The 17,995-nt window shown below is 35.6% G+C and overlaps 1 protein-coding gene across 1 annotated transcript in view; it reads right to left on the reverse strand.

The window, feature by feature from the left end:
- Nucleotides 1-17,995, reverse strand: part of LOC129725692 (uncharacterized) — a 239,805-nt gene that overhangs the window by 34,546 nt on the left and 187,264 nt on the right. Inside the window, exons 5-8 of the mRNA XM_055681776.1 lie at nt 11,797-11,950; nt 11,384-11,653; nt 11,087-11,263; nt 1,047-1,247 (exon numbers count right to left, since the gene is read on the reverse strand). Coding sequence (XP_055537751.1) covers nt 1,047-1,247; nt 11,087-11,263; nt 11,384-11,653; nt 11,797-11,950 — 802 coding nt within the window. The remainder of the gene's footprint in view (nt 1-1,046; nt 1,248-11,086; nt 11,264-11,383; nt 11,654-11,796; nt 11,951-17,995) is intronic.

Raw genomic sequence — 17,995 nt, forward strand, 5'->3', positions numbered from 1 at the left:
ACACGGTGTCATTTTACGACACTGTGCCACATACAGACATGTATCCTCATACTTGATCCAATCTGATTGGACTGGTGGGAGAACACTGAAAGGAGGGGACGAGTAAATTTGATTTCAGCCGACAAAGCAGCTGTGTTCCGGCAGAATTTTCATCTTCGCTCGTCTGTAGCGCGTTCACTCCTTGCAAGGCGGTGAAGCAGATGAGGGTGATGCGGTGCTTCGAAACAGGATGAGAAATTCGTCTATCATCCGGTTTCGGGCATACGAGCAACACAGGTCGGGGGACTCGAAAAGTGGCAGGTGAGACTCGTAGCACTTGTCAAGATGATTTCGCCTTCGGGTTATTTATCGAAACTTAATTAGAGGTGAAAGCGCGAGGCGATAGGCGCACCGGGCCGCTTCGTCAACGTGCGGTACAGAATCAATCATCGTGACACAAAATAACATTATTGTCGGTAATGGGTGCTATAACGTCAATCCTGAATTTGACGCACTTCAAGCAGTGGGGCGTATCGACAGTCAATTTACTTTTAATTTAAAAAAAGATAAAAATAGAATATTTTCCATAGCATTCTGGCTCAGAAGCGCTGAAAGCAGCCGAAAGTACTCCCAACGATAATTACCTAGGCGGTGGTTGTCGGTTGCAATATCTCCGCTTCAATAATAGCATTGCAATAGAAACATTTCATGGCGGTAAGACTTCCGAAAGTGCCCTCCGGATGCTCGTTAGTGCAGACGGTAAAAGCGGATAAAAACCAATGCTACTCCCGAACAGCCAATCTAGCGTATTCCGGGTGCAACGAGCGCTGATAGTTATCTCGCTAAAACTAGCTCTTGTACGTACGATCTGTGCGCTTTCCCTCTTAAGCTACACCCACCCACCCACGAAAGCTGGCGTCTAGTTATTACTCGCCAATAGTGAAGCTATAAAAACGGCTGGTGAAAAAAACCCTCGCGACTGCTGCATTTATGTGCAGCGCCGCATGTAAACCGCGCCGCCGCGACCGGAATCCTGTGAAAGGTAACGATGTAAACTAAACACTTACCTTTAACAGCAATCGAAACCGTTTGCAGTACTTCGAGCTTTTTGCGATTGGTCGAACTCTGGCCGACACACTTGTACGTCCCAGCGTCCTGGTAGACGACGTCCTTCAGCGAAAATTGGCCAGTCGGCGTGGAGATGCCGACGCCGAGTCCCTTGAGCCGGGCCGTTATCGGATCCAAATGGGACCAGCAACCGAGTGAACCTGGAACATACACACATTCGTCGTTAATCGTTGGAGCTGTACGCGGGGAATGGAAGAAAAAATAGAACAGGAATTTCCGCTCGACTCGGTTTCCACCCGGGTCGAGTGTAGCAATTGAAAAACAAAAAACAGGTGGAGAGAGTGGAAAACGGCATGTATTTATGATGTATGGGGCAATTATGGGAGTGTTATTGCATTTCAGGAGCAGTTTAATTGCCGTACCGGCCTACCCATCGCAAGTACCTACTGCGACGATGAATCGGGCGACGGAAACAAACTGGCAAACCAGCAAGCAAACAAGCAGCCACCAGAGGCCGACTGTTCGTGCACCTTTGACCTGCATTCGTTCGTTCACTCGCTCGCTCGGTCGGTCGGTCTGTTGGTTGGTGATTCGCCAATTGTAGCACTAATGGGATGTCGGTTGTTAGGGCAGTGGACTTTTAAGCGTTCGGGGTCATTTCATTTCACGGCGGTCCGTTGCCCAACAGTCTGTCAATGGCTTTTCGACTGCAGGTGGACGGCTCTTTTTCGGGAATGAATTCGGTAATTTATGTCTCGTTGTATGGTAATAAATCCGATTCGTTGCTGGAGGTACTATAGACTGTGTCAATAGTACCTAGTATTTTCGTGTTTAAAGTCACAATTTTATGAGATTTTATAAGTACCGAATAAAAAACGGTGTTTTTTTCAGTGTATTATTATGAAACCATTGAAAGATATGAAATTGCATTATAACTACATATTTTAATGCGATTATAGATGAAGCATAAAAAGGTTGATTTACCAAAATTACATTGCTCGGAAATCGTTTACGGTGTTCACGATGTTTTTTTTACAAATCCATCCACGATATTTTTAAACCCATTTGCCAACAAAACAGAGGCTTTGAGGGGTTTGACTTAATAAAAATAGTGAGTATTTTTGATTCTAAAACAAGTTTGAACAAACAACTTGAAGAACAGCGATATGAAAAACGATAATCAATTAAATATAAAACACAAGGGAATGGTCACATTCTGAAAAAAAAGTGAATCTATGCTAGGCCTTTGTTTCTCTTCGCAGTTATTCTGTTTTTTTTTTTTTTTTTTTCAATGATTAAAGCCTGTTATTACCAATTTATTTATTTGAATATCGCTGCGGTTTTATTTTAGACTTAATGATACACTTTATATCACAATTTCTCGTTTTCAAATTCTATAGATCCTAATACACTAAAGTTGCTTTTTACGCGGGGGATACATGCCGCGTAAAAAAACCGCGTAAATTCCGGAATCCTCGTAAAAACCACGTAAATTCCGGAATCCGTGTAAAAAAAACCGCGTAAATTCCGGAATCCGCGTAAAAAAACCGCGTAAAATCCGGAATCCGCGTAAAAAAAACCAGCGTTAATTCTGCATTCTGAGTGAAGGGAAACCGAAAACCGCGCAAAAAAATACCGCGTGAATTCCGAAATCCGTGTATAAAGCGACCTTAGTGTACTAGGTTTTCTCATTTGCATTCTTCCGATCTGTTTTTTTTTTGTTAAAGACGTTGGACTACTTTTTACTTATGTGGGGTGGCATGCGGCGGAAAGTGTAATGAAATTGTTCCCTCTAAAAAAAGATATTATGTAACCACCACTAAACGGATTTTTGAAGTAGAATACTTCTCTCAGGAAGTTCGGCTACATAGGGATGTGAAATGAAAATCTAAAATAGAAAGAAGTGAAAAATATGTCCAATTTCAAATGCTCATAAATCGGTTAGTATTCGATGGATTTTCTTCGTTCTTGCAGCAATAGTTTGGAAAATCTTCTAAGATTTTTCCCAAATGAAGATAATTGTTATTCTATTATTCAAACTATTGTACTAATGAAAATAGTCAAGCCTTGTCAAAACGAAAATTTCGACCTCTGATTGGTCGTTATATGATTGCTTTCCAAGCACGGTCGACAGAATCATATACCTTGCAATTTAAAATATGCTATTTGGCCTATATAAGAGCCTGTTTCAGCTGAAGCCGCTCATAATAGTTTTAGACAGCGTCAACAGCAGTCATCCCTTAGCAGCAGCAGTAGCAGTGCAGTGGATACCAGCGATATTGGATAGCGGCCACAGCTGTGGCATAGCAATGGATAGCGCACTAGTTGCAGCGGATCTCAGGCCACAACTCCCAGTTTTGCAAGACGATAAGAGATTTTATTCCGTATGTATTACAAATGTACGAAAAAATAATTTCATGTCATTTTGGCATTGGCAAACAATATAACCGGACCGGATGGAGCTCAGTCACGCAACAAAAAAACAAGTTGTGCCGTGTTGCTAACATGGAAGCAATTTGATTCAGAATTACAGCACTATAAACCAAGCAACAATATTCAACGCTGTTGCGTGTTGCATCCTGAAGCTGCGGTTGGGAGATAACAAATTTTGTTCTGAAATGCTACTGTGAAGTAAAACTATCATTGTATTTCCGAAAACGTTTGTAAGAAGTATAATTAATTTTTTACAACGAAGCTAGCTTTTTTACAGTAAATGGCCAATGGTTTCAAATGATAATATTTTTTTTTCTAAATTAGTTAGGCATACTGCCACTCTAAATAATTGGAAAATTAAAAACCATTAACTCATAAGATGATTATTGAATATTTTTATTTTTTTGTTTCTGAATTGTATTTAATTTTTCGTATTTTCTTACGATATGTGCGGTCTTCAATGCTCAATGTTCAAAGCTGCATTTTCTATTTTCCGTTTTCTTTTTTATTATATTTCTGTTTTTTTTCGTTTTTCTATTTGTCTGTTTCTATGTTTACTTATTTTATTGTTCTCCTATATTTCTGATATTTTTGTTATTCTGTATTTTTTTGTTTATCTGTTTTTCTGCACATTTTTATTTTATTTTTCTCTATTATTCTGGTTTTTCTGATTTTACTGTTTCACTGGTTTTCTGTTTCTCTATTTTTCTGTTTTTTTTTGTTTTTCCATTATTATGTTTCTCTGTTATGTTTTTGATTTTATAGTTATGTTCTGTGTTCTATTTTTTATTTTTCTGTCTTTATTGTTTGTTGTTTTCCTGTTCTTATCTTTTTCTGATTTGAAGTTGTTCATTTATTTCGTATTTTTCATTAAGTCTCTGCTATACGTTTTTTTTTCTAGTTTTTCTGTATTTTTGTTTTCCTGTTTTAGTGTTTCACAGGTTTTCTGTTCTTGTATTTCCTAGTTTTTTTCGTTTTTCTAATATTCTGTTTCTTTGTTTTCCCGATTTCCCTGTTCCTCCAAAGTACTGTTTCTTGTTTTTCTAGTTCTCTGTTTTTCTGTTTCTCTGTTTCACTATTTCTCTGTTGTCCGTTTTTTTCTGTTTTTCTGTTTATTGGTTTTCCTGTTTTTCTGGTTTAGCTTTCAACTGTATTTCTATTCCTCCGTCAATCTGTTTTTTGGTTTATTTGCTTTACTGATTTACCCATTTTCTGTTCATATGCTTTTCTGTTTTCTTGTCTGTTGCTTTTCTGATTCAATGTCTTTCTGCTTTTCTGTTTTATTGTTTTACTGTTTTACAGGTAATCTGTTCCTCTATATTTCTGTTTTTTTGTTTTTCTAATAGTCGGGTTTTCTTTATATTTTTAATTTTCCTGTATCTCTAATGATCTGTTTTTTAATTTCCTGTTTTTATAATTTTCTGTTTTTCTGTTTCTCTGTTTTTTGGTTTTTAGTTTCTCTGTTTTTCTATTCCTCTGCTATTCTATTCTTCTGCTTGACTGTTTTACCGATTTTTTGTTTTTCTGTATATACATTTTTATGTTTTTTGTGTTTAATGATTTCATGTTTTACTGTTAACTGATTTTCTGTTCTTCTATTTTTTCATGTTTTTAATGTTCTGTTTCTCTGTTTCAATATTTTCAAATTTCTTGTTTTTCTAATGCTTTGTTTTCTGCTGTTCAGTTTCTTCGTTTTTCTTCCCATTTTAAGTTTTCCCTCGTTTTTTTGATATGTTTTTGTTTATCTGTTATTCTGGTTTTCAGTTTCTCTATTTTTCTGTCTTTTCTGTGTTTTTAACATTCTGTTTCTCTGTTTTATTTTAAATTTTCCAGTTTCTGTAAATTTTCTTTTTCTATTTCTCTGTTTTTTTTTCTTTATTTCACTGCTAATCGTTTGTCCTTTGTTTTTCTGTTGTTCTGGTTTTCTGTTTTTCCAATTTTCTAGTTTTCTGTTTTCTTGTGTATTGTTGTTGTGTTTTTTTTTTGTTTTTTTTCTCATTTTGCCTTTTCTTCTGTTGGTTTTTCATGTTTTTCAGGTTTATATTTTTCTGTTTTTTGTTGCTCTGACATTATGTTTTTTTTTTTGTTTTCTGCTCTCTTTATTTACCAGTTCTCTATTATTCTTTGCTTTTATGCTTATTTGTATATTGTTTTGCTGTTCACCGTTTCACTGGTTTCCTGTTTTTTTTTGTTTTTCTAATATTCTGTTTCTCAGTGTAATTTTTAATTTTCCTTCTTCTATAATGTTTTGTTTTTGCTAGTTTACTGTGTTCCTTTTTTTCTGTTTTTCTGATCTTCTGTTTTTTCCAAATCCGCGATATTCTGTTTTTATACTTCACTCGTTTAGCGATTTTCTGTTTTACTTTTTTCTTGTTTAATGTTTTTCTGTATTTCTGTTCTTCTATTTTTTTCTATTTTCGTATTACTTATATTTTGTTTCTCTGTTTTTACTATTTTTTTGTTTACCTTTTGTTTCGTGTTTTTTTTTGTTTTTCTGTTCTTCAGTTTTTCCTGTTTCACTATTTTCCTTGTTTAATTTTTCCTGTTCCTCTGTTACTCTGTTTTTCTTCTCTACTACTCCACTGTTTTACCAGTTTTCTTCTTCTCTGTTTTTATACTGTTTTGTTTTTCTTGTTTGTTGATTTTTGTGCCAATGTTATTTTTTTTTATTGTTGTGTATTTCTGTTGTATTGTTTCACTTATTTTCTGGTTTTCTGTTTTCCTATTTTTCAGTTTTGTTTTTGGTTTCTCTAATAATCTGTTTATCAATTTCCGTTTTGAGGTCTTCTTTTTTTCTATTTTTTATTTTTCTACTTTTCTGTTTTCCTATTTCTCCGTTTTCTCTTATTTTGTTTTCTGTTCTCCGTGTTTTCTGTTTATAATTTTTCTTCTCTGTTATTCTATTTCTTGCTACACTGTTTACTTATTGTATTTTTTTCTTTTTCATGCTCACTGCTTTCTGTTCTTTGATATCTGTTGTTTCTTTCTGGTTTTTGTTTTCTGTTTTCTGATGTTCAATTTCTTTGATTTTCTTCGTATTTTTTTATTTTTCCATTTAATTATTTATCTATTTTTCTGATTTCTGTTTTGCATTTTTTTGTTTTGTTTTTATGATTTACTCGTTTACCGCTTCTCTGTTTTTCTTTTTTCTTGTGTTATGTTTTCCTTTATTACTGTTTTCTATTTTCTTGTTTTTTTAGTTCTTCCAATATTTTGTTTCTCTGGTTTTCCTATTTGTTTGTTCTACTTTATGTATTTTGTTTTTGTTTTGTTATGGTTTTCTGTTGTTCGGTTTTTTTTTCTGTTTTACAGTATTCCTGTTCTTTTTTCTGTTCCTCTGTTATTTTGTTTTTTTTTTCGCTTTACTGTTTTACCCGTTTTATATTTATTGTTTTTTTTATACAATGTTAATATGTTTTTCCATTTTTTTGGTATTTCTGCTGTATTGTTTAACTGGTATTCTGTTTTTATTATTTCTTATGGTTCAATTTTTTTAAGCTTTTCTAATATTCTGATTCTCTGTTTTCTGTTTCTCTGCCATTCTTTTTTCTTTTGTTTCTCTTTCGTTCTACTTTTCTGTTTCACCAATATTCTGTTTTCTTTTGTTTTCCTATGTATTGTTTTCTGTTTCCCGTTTGCTTGTTTTTCTGTTTCCAGGTTTTATTTTTCTTTGCTTTGCTTCTCTGTCAGTATGTTATTTTTTCTACTCTACTGTTCTACTCTACTGTTAACTGTTTACATGTTGCTCTATTTTTCCTGTTTTTGTGTATTTCTGTTTAAATATTTAACTGGTATACTAGTTTCTGTTCTTATATTTCTGTTGCTTCTCTGTATTTTTTCTTCTCTTCTGTTATTAAATTTTTCTGTATCTCAACTTTTCTGTTTTTTCCCTTTTTCTAATATTCTGTTTCTGTGTTTATTTTCACTTTGTCTATTTCGCTAATGATTTGTTCTCTAATTTTCAACGTTACTGTTTTTCTGTTCGTAAATTTTTCTTATATCTGGTTTTCTATTTCTCTTTTATTTTGGTTTTATACTTAACCCATTTACCGATTTTCTGTTTTCCTTTTTTCTTGTGTAATGTTTTCCTGTGTTGCTGTTTTTTCTATTTTCTTGTTTTTTTTTCTTTAGTTTTTCCAATATTATGTTTCTCATTTTTTTCCTATTTCTTCGTTATGTTTTCTGTTTTTTTTTTTGTTTTTAAGTTTCCCTCTTCCCCGTTGTACTGTTTCTCTAATGTTTGGTTTTATTCTGTTTAAAGGTTTTTTTTTGTGGTTTCTTCTGTTCCTCTGTTATATAGTTTTTTTTTCTGCTTCACTGTTTTACCAGTTTTCTGTTTACTGTCTTTTTGTAACAATGTTATTCTGTTTTTCCTATTTTTATGTATTTCTGTTTTATTGTATCACTCGTTTTCTGGTTATGTTTCCCTATTTTTCTGTTTTTTTTTTTGTTTTTCTATTATTTTGTCTTTCTGTTTTCTAACGCTTTTCTGTTTTTAAGTTTTTCTATTTTTCTGTTTTCCTAGTTCTCTGTTTTTCTCTTATTTTGATTTTCTATTTTTCTGTTTGTATTTTTTCTGTTATTTTTTCTCATTTTTTGTTATTCTATTTTTCTGCTTTTTGTTTACTTTTGTCCTTTTGTTCTTTTGTTGGGTTTTTGCTTTTTTATCCTTACTGTTTCTTGTTGTTTTTTGTAATCTGTTGTTTATTTCCTGTTTTCTGTTTTTTGTTTGCTGTTTTCTGTTTTCTGTTTTCTATTTTCTTTTTTCTGCTTCATGTTTCCTGTTTTCGGTTTTCTGTTTTCTGTTTTCTGTTTTTTGTTTTCTGTTTTCTGTTTTCTGTTTTCTGTTTTCTGTTTTCTGTTTTCTGTTTTCTGTTTTCTGTTTTCTGTTTTCTGTTTTCTGTTTTCTGTTTTCTGTTTTCTGTTTTCTGTTTTCTGTTTTCTGTTTTCTGTTTTCTGTTTTCTGTTTTCTGTTTTCTGTTTTCGGTTTTCTGTTTTCTGTTTTCTGTTTTCTGTTTTCTGTTTTCTGTTGTCTGTTTTCTGTTTTCTGTTTTCTGTTTTTTGTTTTCTGTTTTCTGTTTTCTGTTTTCTGTTTTCTGTTTTCTGTTTTCTGTTTTCTGTTTTCTGTTTTCTGTTTTCTGTTTTCTGTTTTCTGTTTTCTGTTTTCTGTTTACTGTTTTCTGTTTTCTGTTTTCTGTTTTCTGTTTTCTGTTTTCTGTTTTCTGTTTTCTGTTTCCTGTTTTCTGTTTTCTGTTTTCTGTTTTCTGTTTTCTGTTTTCTGTTTTCTGTTTTCTGTTTTCTGTTTTCTGTTTTCTGTTTTCTGTTTTCTGTTTTCTGTTTTCTGTTTTCTGTTTTCTGTTTTCTGTTTTCTGTTTTTTGTTTTCTGTTTTCTGTTTTCTGTTTTCTGTTTTCTGTTTTTGTTTTCTGTTTTCTGTTTTCTGTTTTCTGTTTTCTGTTTTCTGTTTTCTGTTTTCTGTTTTCTGTTTTCTGTTTTCTGTTTTCTGTTTTCTGTTTTCTGTTTTCTGTTTTCTGTTGTCTGTTTTCTGTTTTCTGTTTTCTGTTTTCTGTTTTCTGTTTTCTGTTTTCTGTTTTCTGTTTTCTGTTTTCTGTTTTCTGTTTTCTGTTTTCTGTTTTCTGTTTTCTGTTTTCTGTTTTCTGTTTTCTGTTTTCTGTTTTCTGTTTTCTGTTTTCTGTTTTCTGTTTTCTGTTTTCTGTTTTCTGTTTTCTGTTTTCTGTTTTCTGTTTTCTGTTTTCTGTTTTCTGTTTTCTGTTTTCTGTTTTCTGTTTTCTGTTTTCTGTTTTCTGTTTTCTGTTTTCTGTTTTGTTTTCTGTTTTCTGTTTGCTTTTATATTTGCTCGTTTTTGTTATCTATTCGACGTAGTTTGAAAACCAAATTATATTGGTTTTTGAAATACAGTTACTCTTTTACGATTTTGAAAAATTTTAGTACGCAAATTTTTCTTAAAGGTACAATTTTATTGGATTATTCAAGAGAGTCGCTAAGCTTACACCCAAGTTGGCATAGAATTCATCACGAATATTTTAAATTGTTTCAAAAAAGGCTTGAACTGCACAGCGTAATAAATTAAACGAAACTGAGGTAGATAGTAGAATTTGCGTCTGATAAAACAAAATAAACCCTAGTGCATGTTATACACAGAAATAATCTAATATATCCATTGTTTGCAGAGGAAATATTCCACGGAAAACTTTCAACGATTAAATTTAAATTTTTTTCTCCGACAGGTTTAAAACCATCCTGTCCTGTTTGTCTCCGCCGGCGAACCCAGAAAAAGTCAAAAGAGTTTAATACACTCCTGCCGTCATATCCGCAGGTTAACTTCCGGAAATTACAGTACACAAACTTGGGCATAGTGATACTCGCCCTCCCGCTCTCTCGCCTTGGCTCACCGATCTGCCGCGGCAGTTTGCCTTTAGTGGGAAAAACTTGACGTTTCTGGTGAGTCTCAAACCGAAGGAGTACGCAACGAGCTCATGCAGGCAACTAAACGTTACGAGGGAACGAAATTAACTGCGTTAGTGAAAAGTTTTACCACTTGAAACTTAGCTAAGGGTGCGTTCAATTTTTGGCTCAAACTAAAATCTTGCTTGTTACTTTAGAATTAAACTAAAAAAGTAGTTTATTTGAACTGTTCTGTATTCAAGTATATAATACAAGCTTTGTTTTGAAGCTTATCAAATAATAATTTTTCCTGAATGGGCCAACAATATGCTCCTTTGCCCTACCTCCACTGGCACTGATGTGCGCAGTGTACATACCACCATAAAGGTATTTTTCGTTTGTACAGGATGCATGCATTCAAGACACGAAGGCGTATCTTTCCATCCGCAGGCACAAATGCATGTAGATTAATCCCAGTAGATGGTATCTACTTTTTGACGTTAGTTTGCCATTTCGCCGCCAGCTGCAGCAGCAATGGGGCCCGTCCCCATTCGAAAAAGCTTGATCGTCATGAGAGAAAAGCCGGAGGCAAACGACAAGCAAAAAACGGAAGAAAAAAGAACTTGTCTAAAAACTTGTTTCTTTGTTGTACTCAAAATTCATGCCGATCGTGTGAACGATTGTGAAGTTATCGTGAACACCTGAATGTAGTTAGGAAAGTGTTGCTCGCTTTAAAATTGCAACTCATCTTCAGCGAGAGTACAAGCTACTCAAATAGACGGTTTATCCTGAATTAAAACAATCAAACAGGAAAAATGTAATTAACGAACCTCTTGAAGCGATCAGCATAGTATAATAATTCACGACCCCGATTGACTCCTCCTCCGCTACAGCACTGATCGAAGAAATTTCTGCCATGTTACGGCGAAAGCCATGAACAAGGAAATACCTGAGCACAATTTAGCACACCTGACGGCCCACAGTTTGTCCGAACACCCAGCGTGCTTCCGGTGGCACTGCCGCTAGCAGCACTGATCTGAACAAGGCAGGAGATTTGATTGTGCGTTTCGGAACGGTTGTTAGCCCTTAGACAGCACAGACAGGAGGAGCCGTTCGTTAGTGCGATGTGTGTATGTGTGTGTAAGTGAAAATAGCGAAGAATGAACGGAAATTTTCGGAGCGATTCAATTATCTTTTACTTACCCTGGGGACACTGAAGCGTGACGGAGCCACCGAGTTCTACTTCCATTTGGCCACCTTTGAAGTTATTAGCACCAAGCTGGAGACCGGCGGCTGCTGAAGTTGCCGACGAGGAGGACGACGACGAGGACAACGGTAGATCCTGTTCTACCGGTTCCGATGTCACATCAACCGAATCGTCTGCAAAGGAAGCGACATGTTCATATTGGTTGTAGTCTGTCAAACGCTAATCTTCATGAATTTTTTTTCTTCTGTTAATCTCTAGACAACCAACGGAAGCTAACATTTTATCAAACTTACATCGCACGCTTAGGTAGTATCCGATGCTCGAGTACTGGAAGTTGAGGTGCCGCGAGGTGCACTTGTACCAGCCCGAATGTTCGCGTCTAATCGAGCTGAAATTGAGGAATCCGTCGCCAGTCTGCGGCACCGGTGTTTCACCGTCATCTTTCTGCCAGACCGGCGTCGACGGTGGATTAGAGTCGACGTCACATTTGAGCGACACCTCAATGCCTTCCCGCAGCGGGTAACCGAAGCCAGGCGTCCGGGTGATGGCGAATGAGGGCGTATCTGTGGACAGGAGGAATATGAGATTAAATGTTGAACTTTTTAGCGAACCATTGCTGCTGCCTGTCTGCTGACCAGTTGGGGCAACGCTTTTTTTTACTTTACGTCCCTCAAGACCTAAACTGTTCACTCAGTTGAATACTTACACTGCACGTCCAGTAGAATGGAAGCGTTTTGACGCATTTTGAGCGTCGGGTGCTCCATAACGCAGAGGATGCGCGCGTTATGATGCACACGAAAGACTGCCGGAAGTTTCGCTTCCGAAATAGCACCTGTGTTTATTTTGTAGGGTTCCTTATCCTGTGGGATGGAAGTGAAGGGTTGAAATGGAAAGAAAAAAATAGCTGAGTTAACCGTTGTTCGAATAGCTTGTGGGGATGCACACGAAACTTTCCACCAGCGCACAGAATCGTACAAACTTCACTTGATTGTTAAATTATTTGCTTAGAATTAAAGGCTGTGGCATACAAGTTGCATAAGACTCAGTCTCATACCTTGAACGAAGATTTGAAAAGAACAAGTTTGGGATAAAGAAAAATCTAATAAACATAATTATCTGAAACTTTTCTTGACCCATCCCGAAAAGTTTTTGTGGAATGCTCCTTTCAGAAAATGTCTTCTATTTTTTTCATCCTGTTTTCTTTTGGATATTTATAAGCTGCTCGTGTCAGTGAAACCTCAATAAATGTATAAACTCGAATGTTATACGAACGGTTGCCATTTGAGGGGAGTAAATGACATGTGAAGCTTTATTTTGAAGAAGCTTAAAAGTTCATCCCGATGAATATTTTCTTTTGTAATTGTAAATATCATTAGTCAGTAATATTTCGAAACACCGGTCATAAAAACGGGTCAACATACCGTACGGCGCTCTGCTAATTTAAGGTCAGTATGAGATCGTTGAAAAAAACAACAGATTAGTAATGAACCAAGGTTGCTTCTTTGAAGCACGTCAGAAATTACTCTAAAAACATTCGAGGAAAGTTTGGAGAAAGATTCACATATCATTATCAAATGAGTTTGCAGACACTTTTTTAAGCTTCTCGTTTACCATTTTCCTAAGCTGGTTATCAAACCATTTTCACCAGCTAAGATCAATCATTTAAGACAGTTTTTCCTGTATTCTCTGACACTACAGCAAAATGAATATTGTTCTTACCGAATAATGTGATGAGCAGAGAAGGATGATGTGCACCAGCTTCGATTAGTGGATCGCAACTCTTTAGCAAATCGAGCAGGAACAGAGGAACCGAAGCCGTTAGAAAACGAAAAGAAAACAACAAGCTGAACAACACCAATACAAATATTCTGTTCTTTATTATCGCCATCAGAGTCAGCCCGAAGAGACTGGTCAAGCCTCGTAAGAAGTATTTCCACGTGATTTAAAGTTGCACGACTAACCATATTCTTTTTTAAATAAGTGGAAATTACATATCATAACAATTTAGGGGTGGTTAACTCATTTCTGATGTCAGAAAAAGTTTAAAATAGCAATTTATGCACCTAAAGTTCCTCTAATCATGCTAAAAATTTTAATAGGGGAACCGCTCCTCTTATATTCAACTCAACACCTATATTCAACTCATTGCTCTTATTTGTCCAATTAACTGTAAAATTTCCTTTTTTTTAAGTAAAAGCAGAGCAAGTTCGCGCGAAATGACCTATGGTCGAATATCGACCATTTTTGATTTGAATGAAACTTTGCACACGTATTTGGCTTAGCAAAATGAGCATTTTTCACAGGTGGAGAGATTTTTTACACCCAGGAGTAACATTCTAAAAGGGCGTATGGCTTTTGGCATAGGTTTTATTCGAAGCATTGTAGCCCAGAAACCGTTGGTTGTATAGAAAAACTGTCTGAGAATGAGTTGTAGCGAATCGAAAATGCACTATAAAAAAATATACACTGTACAAAAAAGAATTGTTTTGACCAAAAAAAAATAAAAAAAAACATTAAATTTCAATTTAAAAAAAAGAGTTGATTTTTTTTTTTTTTTAAAGAAACTTGACGTTAATACGCAATTTTTAAAAAAAAAATCCAGAAGGGGAGATGAAAAACAGGTTTTTTATGATAGAAAATTTTTTTTATGAAAATTTTAATTTAAACCTTTTTCCAAAATATTTGTATTCTGATGCTTTTAAAAGATGCAGAGAGTCATTTTGAATCAAAAAGCTCTTGGTAGTAAACATTCTAAATGCATCGGTTTTCGAGTTATTTTAAATTTAAGCTCGAAAAATTAATTATATTTCGGAAAATACACGTTTTTCTTAATTTGTCCATGGTTCTCCAGCAAAACCATACGTTCATTGGAATGCTTGATCAAAAATATACAATTCATTCTTTGACAACAAAACGATTGGATAAATAACTCAAGCGCTAAACCTTAGCCTACCTACACGTTCCCCCTTGCCGAATGTTTTATAAAAAAATATGTTTGTCGTGCAACACTACCTACTTGTTAACTATTAATAACTGTTTGTAAAGTACGCAACCAATAACTACTGGGTTACCTTTAATATCTGTTTTCGTATATAAATACGATTGCACTTCTCCAGATGTGTTAGTAACAGTTTGCATTTTGTGAAGATGAATAAAGTGAAAATGGAATACACCAAGCCACCCTTTCCTGATCATCGGTGCTCATCAAGCTTACGCAAATTAAACGAAACGTTATTGCAAAATTAAAGTCTTTATCAATTTGTGATTCGTGTAGTTATTGGAATGATAGTCAAGCCACCATTCATCCATTCGTTGATTACTATCCAGAATCTGGAACACTTAATAATATCAGCTTCATCATAATATCGGAAGTACTCCATTATGATACTGTTGCGGTTCATGTGTTCATTGCCAAATTAATGAGTTTTTTGAAAACAACAATAGAGTTGAAAAAAGCGATATTAATGTCTGATGGAGCTGCCTCACAATATAAAAATAGAAAAAACTTTGCAAGTTCAAAACAAAATATAACGTCGATGCAGAGTGGCATTTTTTTGCGACTTCTCATGTTAAAGGCCCATGCAAGGCAATTGGTGGCATATTAAAACGAATGGCAGGAAATGCAAGTTTAGCTAAAGAACATGAACATCCCACTACAAGCGCAAAAGGATTGTATGATTGGTCTAATCAGAAAAGTTATAAAAATTCATCAAAAATGTCATTTAGTTGGGTATCATATGAAGAATATGAACAAGGAGTAACAGAATGGAGCATTATTTTCAAAAAATCTATATTAATAGCTGCCACACAAAAGTATTACTCTTTTGTTCCGATTTCAGAAAATAAGATACAAACGAAGCTGTTTTCAAAAGATGACGAATCATTTACTTAAGATGTATATAAAATATAAGGTGAAACTAGTTCTGTAAAGTATCAATGTCATAAAAAAATATGTTCCAAAGAAAATAAAACTCGAAAATAAATATTTGATTCTTATATATTTATATCACTTAAAACATTTAACTCTTTTCTTGAGAACCGCTAGCCCAATCGTTTTGTTGTCAAAGAATGAATTGTATATTTTTGATCAAGCATTCCATTAACGCTGGAGACCCATGGACAAATTAAGAAAAACGTGTATTTTCCTAAATAATTATAATTTTTCGAGCTTAAATTAGAAATAACTCGAAAACCAATGCCTTTAGAATATTTACTACCAAGAGCTTTTTGATTCAAAATGACTCTCTGCATCTTTTAACATCATCAGAATACAAATATTTTGAAAAATGTTTGAATTAGAATTTTCATAAAAAAATTGATCTACCATAAAAAAAATATTTTTCATTTCTTCATCCTGGACTTTCTTTTAAAAGTTGCGTATTAACGTCAAGTTTCTTTAAATAAAATAAAAAAAAATCAACTCTTCTTTTTTAAATTGAAATTTAATGTTTATTTTTAATTTATTTTGGTCAAAAAAAAATTTTTTTGTGCAGTGTACATTTTTTTTATGGTGAATTTTCAATTCCCTACAACTCATTCTCAGACAGTTTTTCTATACAACCAACGGTTTCTGGGCTACAATGCTTCGAATAAAACCTATGCCAAAAGCCATACGCCCTTTTAGAATGTAACTCATGGGTGTAAAAAATCTCTCCACCTGTGAAAAATGCTCAGTTTGCTAAGCCAAATACGTGTGCAAAGTTTCATTCAAATCAAAAATGGTCGATTAAATTTACGCGTATTTCCAGGCGATTTGAAATGATTCTGCTCAGCAGTTTTATTTTACCTCTCGATTCAGTCGAGTAGTGGAAAGTTAAGAACGATGAGAAGTACGAAATAAAAGTGACGGGAAGAATATAGGTGCAATGATGAATATTGGGGGGGTTCCCTCACTAATTCTTCACCGAAAAACTTTAGAACCGTATGTTTGATTCTTAGGGTATTGCTTTATGAATTAGAGTGGTGCCAAAATCGTCATAATTCAATTTATTTTATTTTGAAAAATTTGTAGCTATTAAGCCATATGATCAATTCAAGATCTTTCTACGACAAGTTAGAGGTATTTTAAGGACAATTATGAGATCGTGCGGTAGTTCATTTAAACGTCATTGGAAATATAAAAGACTATATATTTTTTCTCATCAATTCAATTTATCCTCCTTTTATACATCTTGTAGTACTGAAGGCGGTGTACAAGTTTATATAAAATGCTTGAGACTACTGGAAAAAACTTCGTGTGTGCTTCCCAGTCAACCATTTCGTTCAAATATACGAAACTGAATATTTTACAACTGACCACCATACGTCTCCATAGTTCAATTTCGAAATATCTCCCTATGAGCAACGATGTGCAAAACGGACCCTGAAAATCTGAAAAGTACTATAAATTCTCTATTGGTTGTTGGTTATCCGATCGTTCCGAACTGTTCCACAAGATAGAACTATAGAACGATAGAACTGAAATTATAAATACATGTTTTTTTGGTTTCCCTGCAGATTGTTCTACTTCGATTGAGAAATTTGTTTTATTTTTGGCAAATCTCGAAAATCATTCAAAAAGTACATAAATTTTCCTTCAAAATGAAACTTTTTAAATCAAAATTGGATCAAAACTGAGGGACCAACCCCGGTGGGAACTTGGTCGTATGCTGACAGGGAAGGAGGGCTCTTTTGAGTTTCCGAGCGTCTGTCCTTCATGTTAGAAGCGGCTCAAAACGGCGTCTGTCCTCCAAGATAGGGGCGGCCGATTACCGTCCTCGTGCCAACGTAGGACTCTAAACAGGGTTGTGCACGATGGTCCTCCGGCGAGACAGGGGGTTGGTGCTCAGGCCTTACAAGCCGCCACCGTAAAACACTCACAAGTAATGAACGAGGAACAAAGAAATTCGGACTGGAACAATCGCACAGACCCATGCGACGAAAACGGACTAACGATTGGATACTCGGGATGTGGAATTGCCGGTATCTCAATTTCCAAGGGAGCACACGAGTGCTTTCCGAAGTATTTAAATCCCGCAGATTCGACGTCGTAGCGCTGCAGGAGGTGTGCTGGAAGGGCTTAATGGTACATACGATTCGGGATGGTCATGCCATCTACCAGAGCTTCGGCAACACGCATGAGCTGGGACAGCTTTTATAGTGATGGGCGAGATGCGGAAACGGGTGATTGGGTGGTGGCCAATCAGTCCTCGAATGTGCAGATTGAGAATCAAGGGCCATTTCTTCAACATTAGCATCATAAACCTCGAAAGTACCGAAGACGACAAGGATGAATTTTACGTGCAGTTGGAGTGTGAGTACGACCGCTGCCCTAAACGTGATATCAAGATCGTCATCGGGGTTTTAACGCTCAGGTCGGCCAGGAGGAGGAGGAATACAAACCGGTGATTGGAAGGTTCAGCGCGCACCAGCTGACCAACGAAATGGGCCTGAGACTAATCGACTTTGCCGCCTCCAAGAACATGGCCGTGCGTAGTACCTGCTTCCAGCACAACCTCCTACACAAGTACACCTAGAGGTCACCAAATCAGGCAGAAACACAAATCGACCACGTTCTGATTGATTGTTGGAACTTCTCAGACAACATCGACCTCAGATTCTATAGGAGCGCTAAGGATGAGCTGGAGGAAACTCCTCTCGAAGACTGTTGGAACATCATCAGAACAGCCATCAACAGCGTAGCGGAGAACGTCATCGGGCATGTGGGACGAACCCAACGGAAGGAGTAGTTCGAGGACGAGTGTAGGAGGGTGATAGATAAGGAGAATGCTGCGCGGGCGGCTAAGATGCGCAGTGCCACTCCTCAGAATGTGGAAAGACAGAAGAAGATGCAGCGAACCCAAATTTTCTGGGATAAGAAGCGCCGCCTGGAGGAGGAGGGGTTTGCAGAGCTGGAACAGCTGCAT

This window comes from Wyeomyia smithii, chromosome 2 (genome assembly GCF_029784165.1).
Source record: "Wyeomyia smithii strain HCP4-BCI-WySm-NY-G18 chromosome 2, ASM2978416v1, whole genome shotgun sequence".
Lineage (NCBI taxonomy): Eukaryota > Metazoa > Arthropoda > Insecta > Diptera > Culicidae > Wyeomyia > Wyeomyia smithii.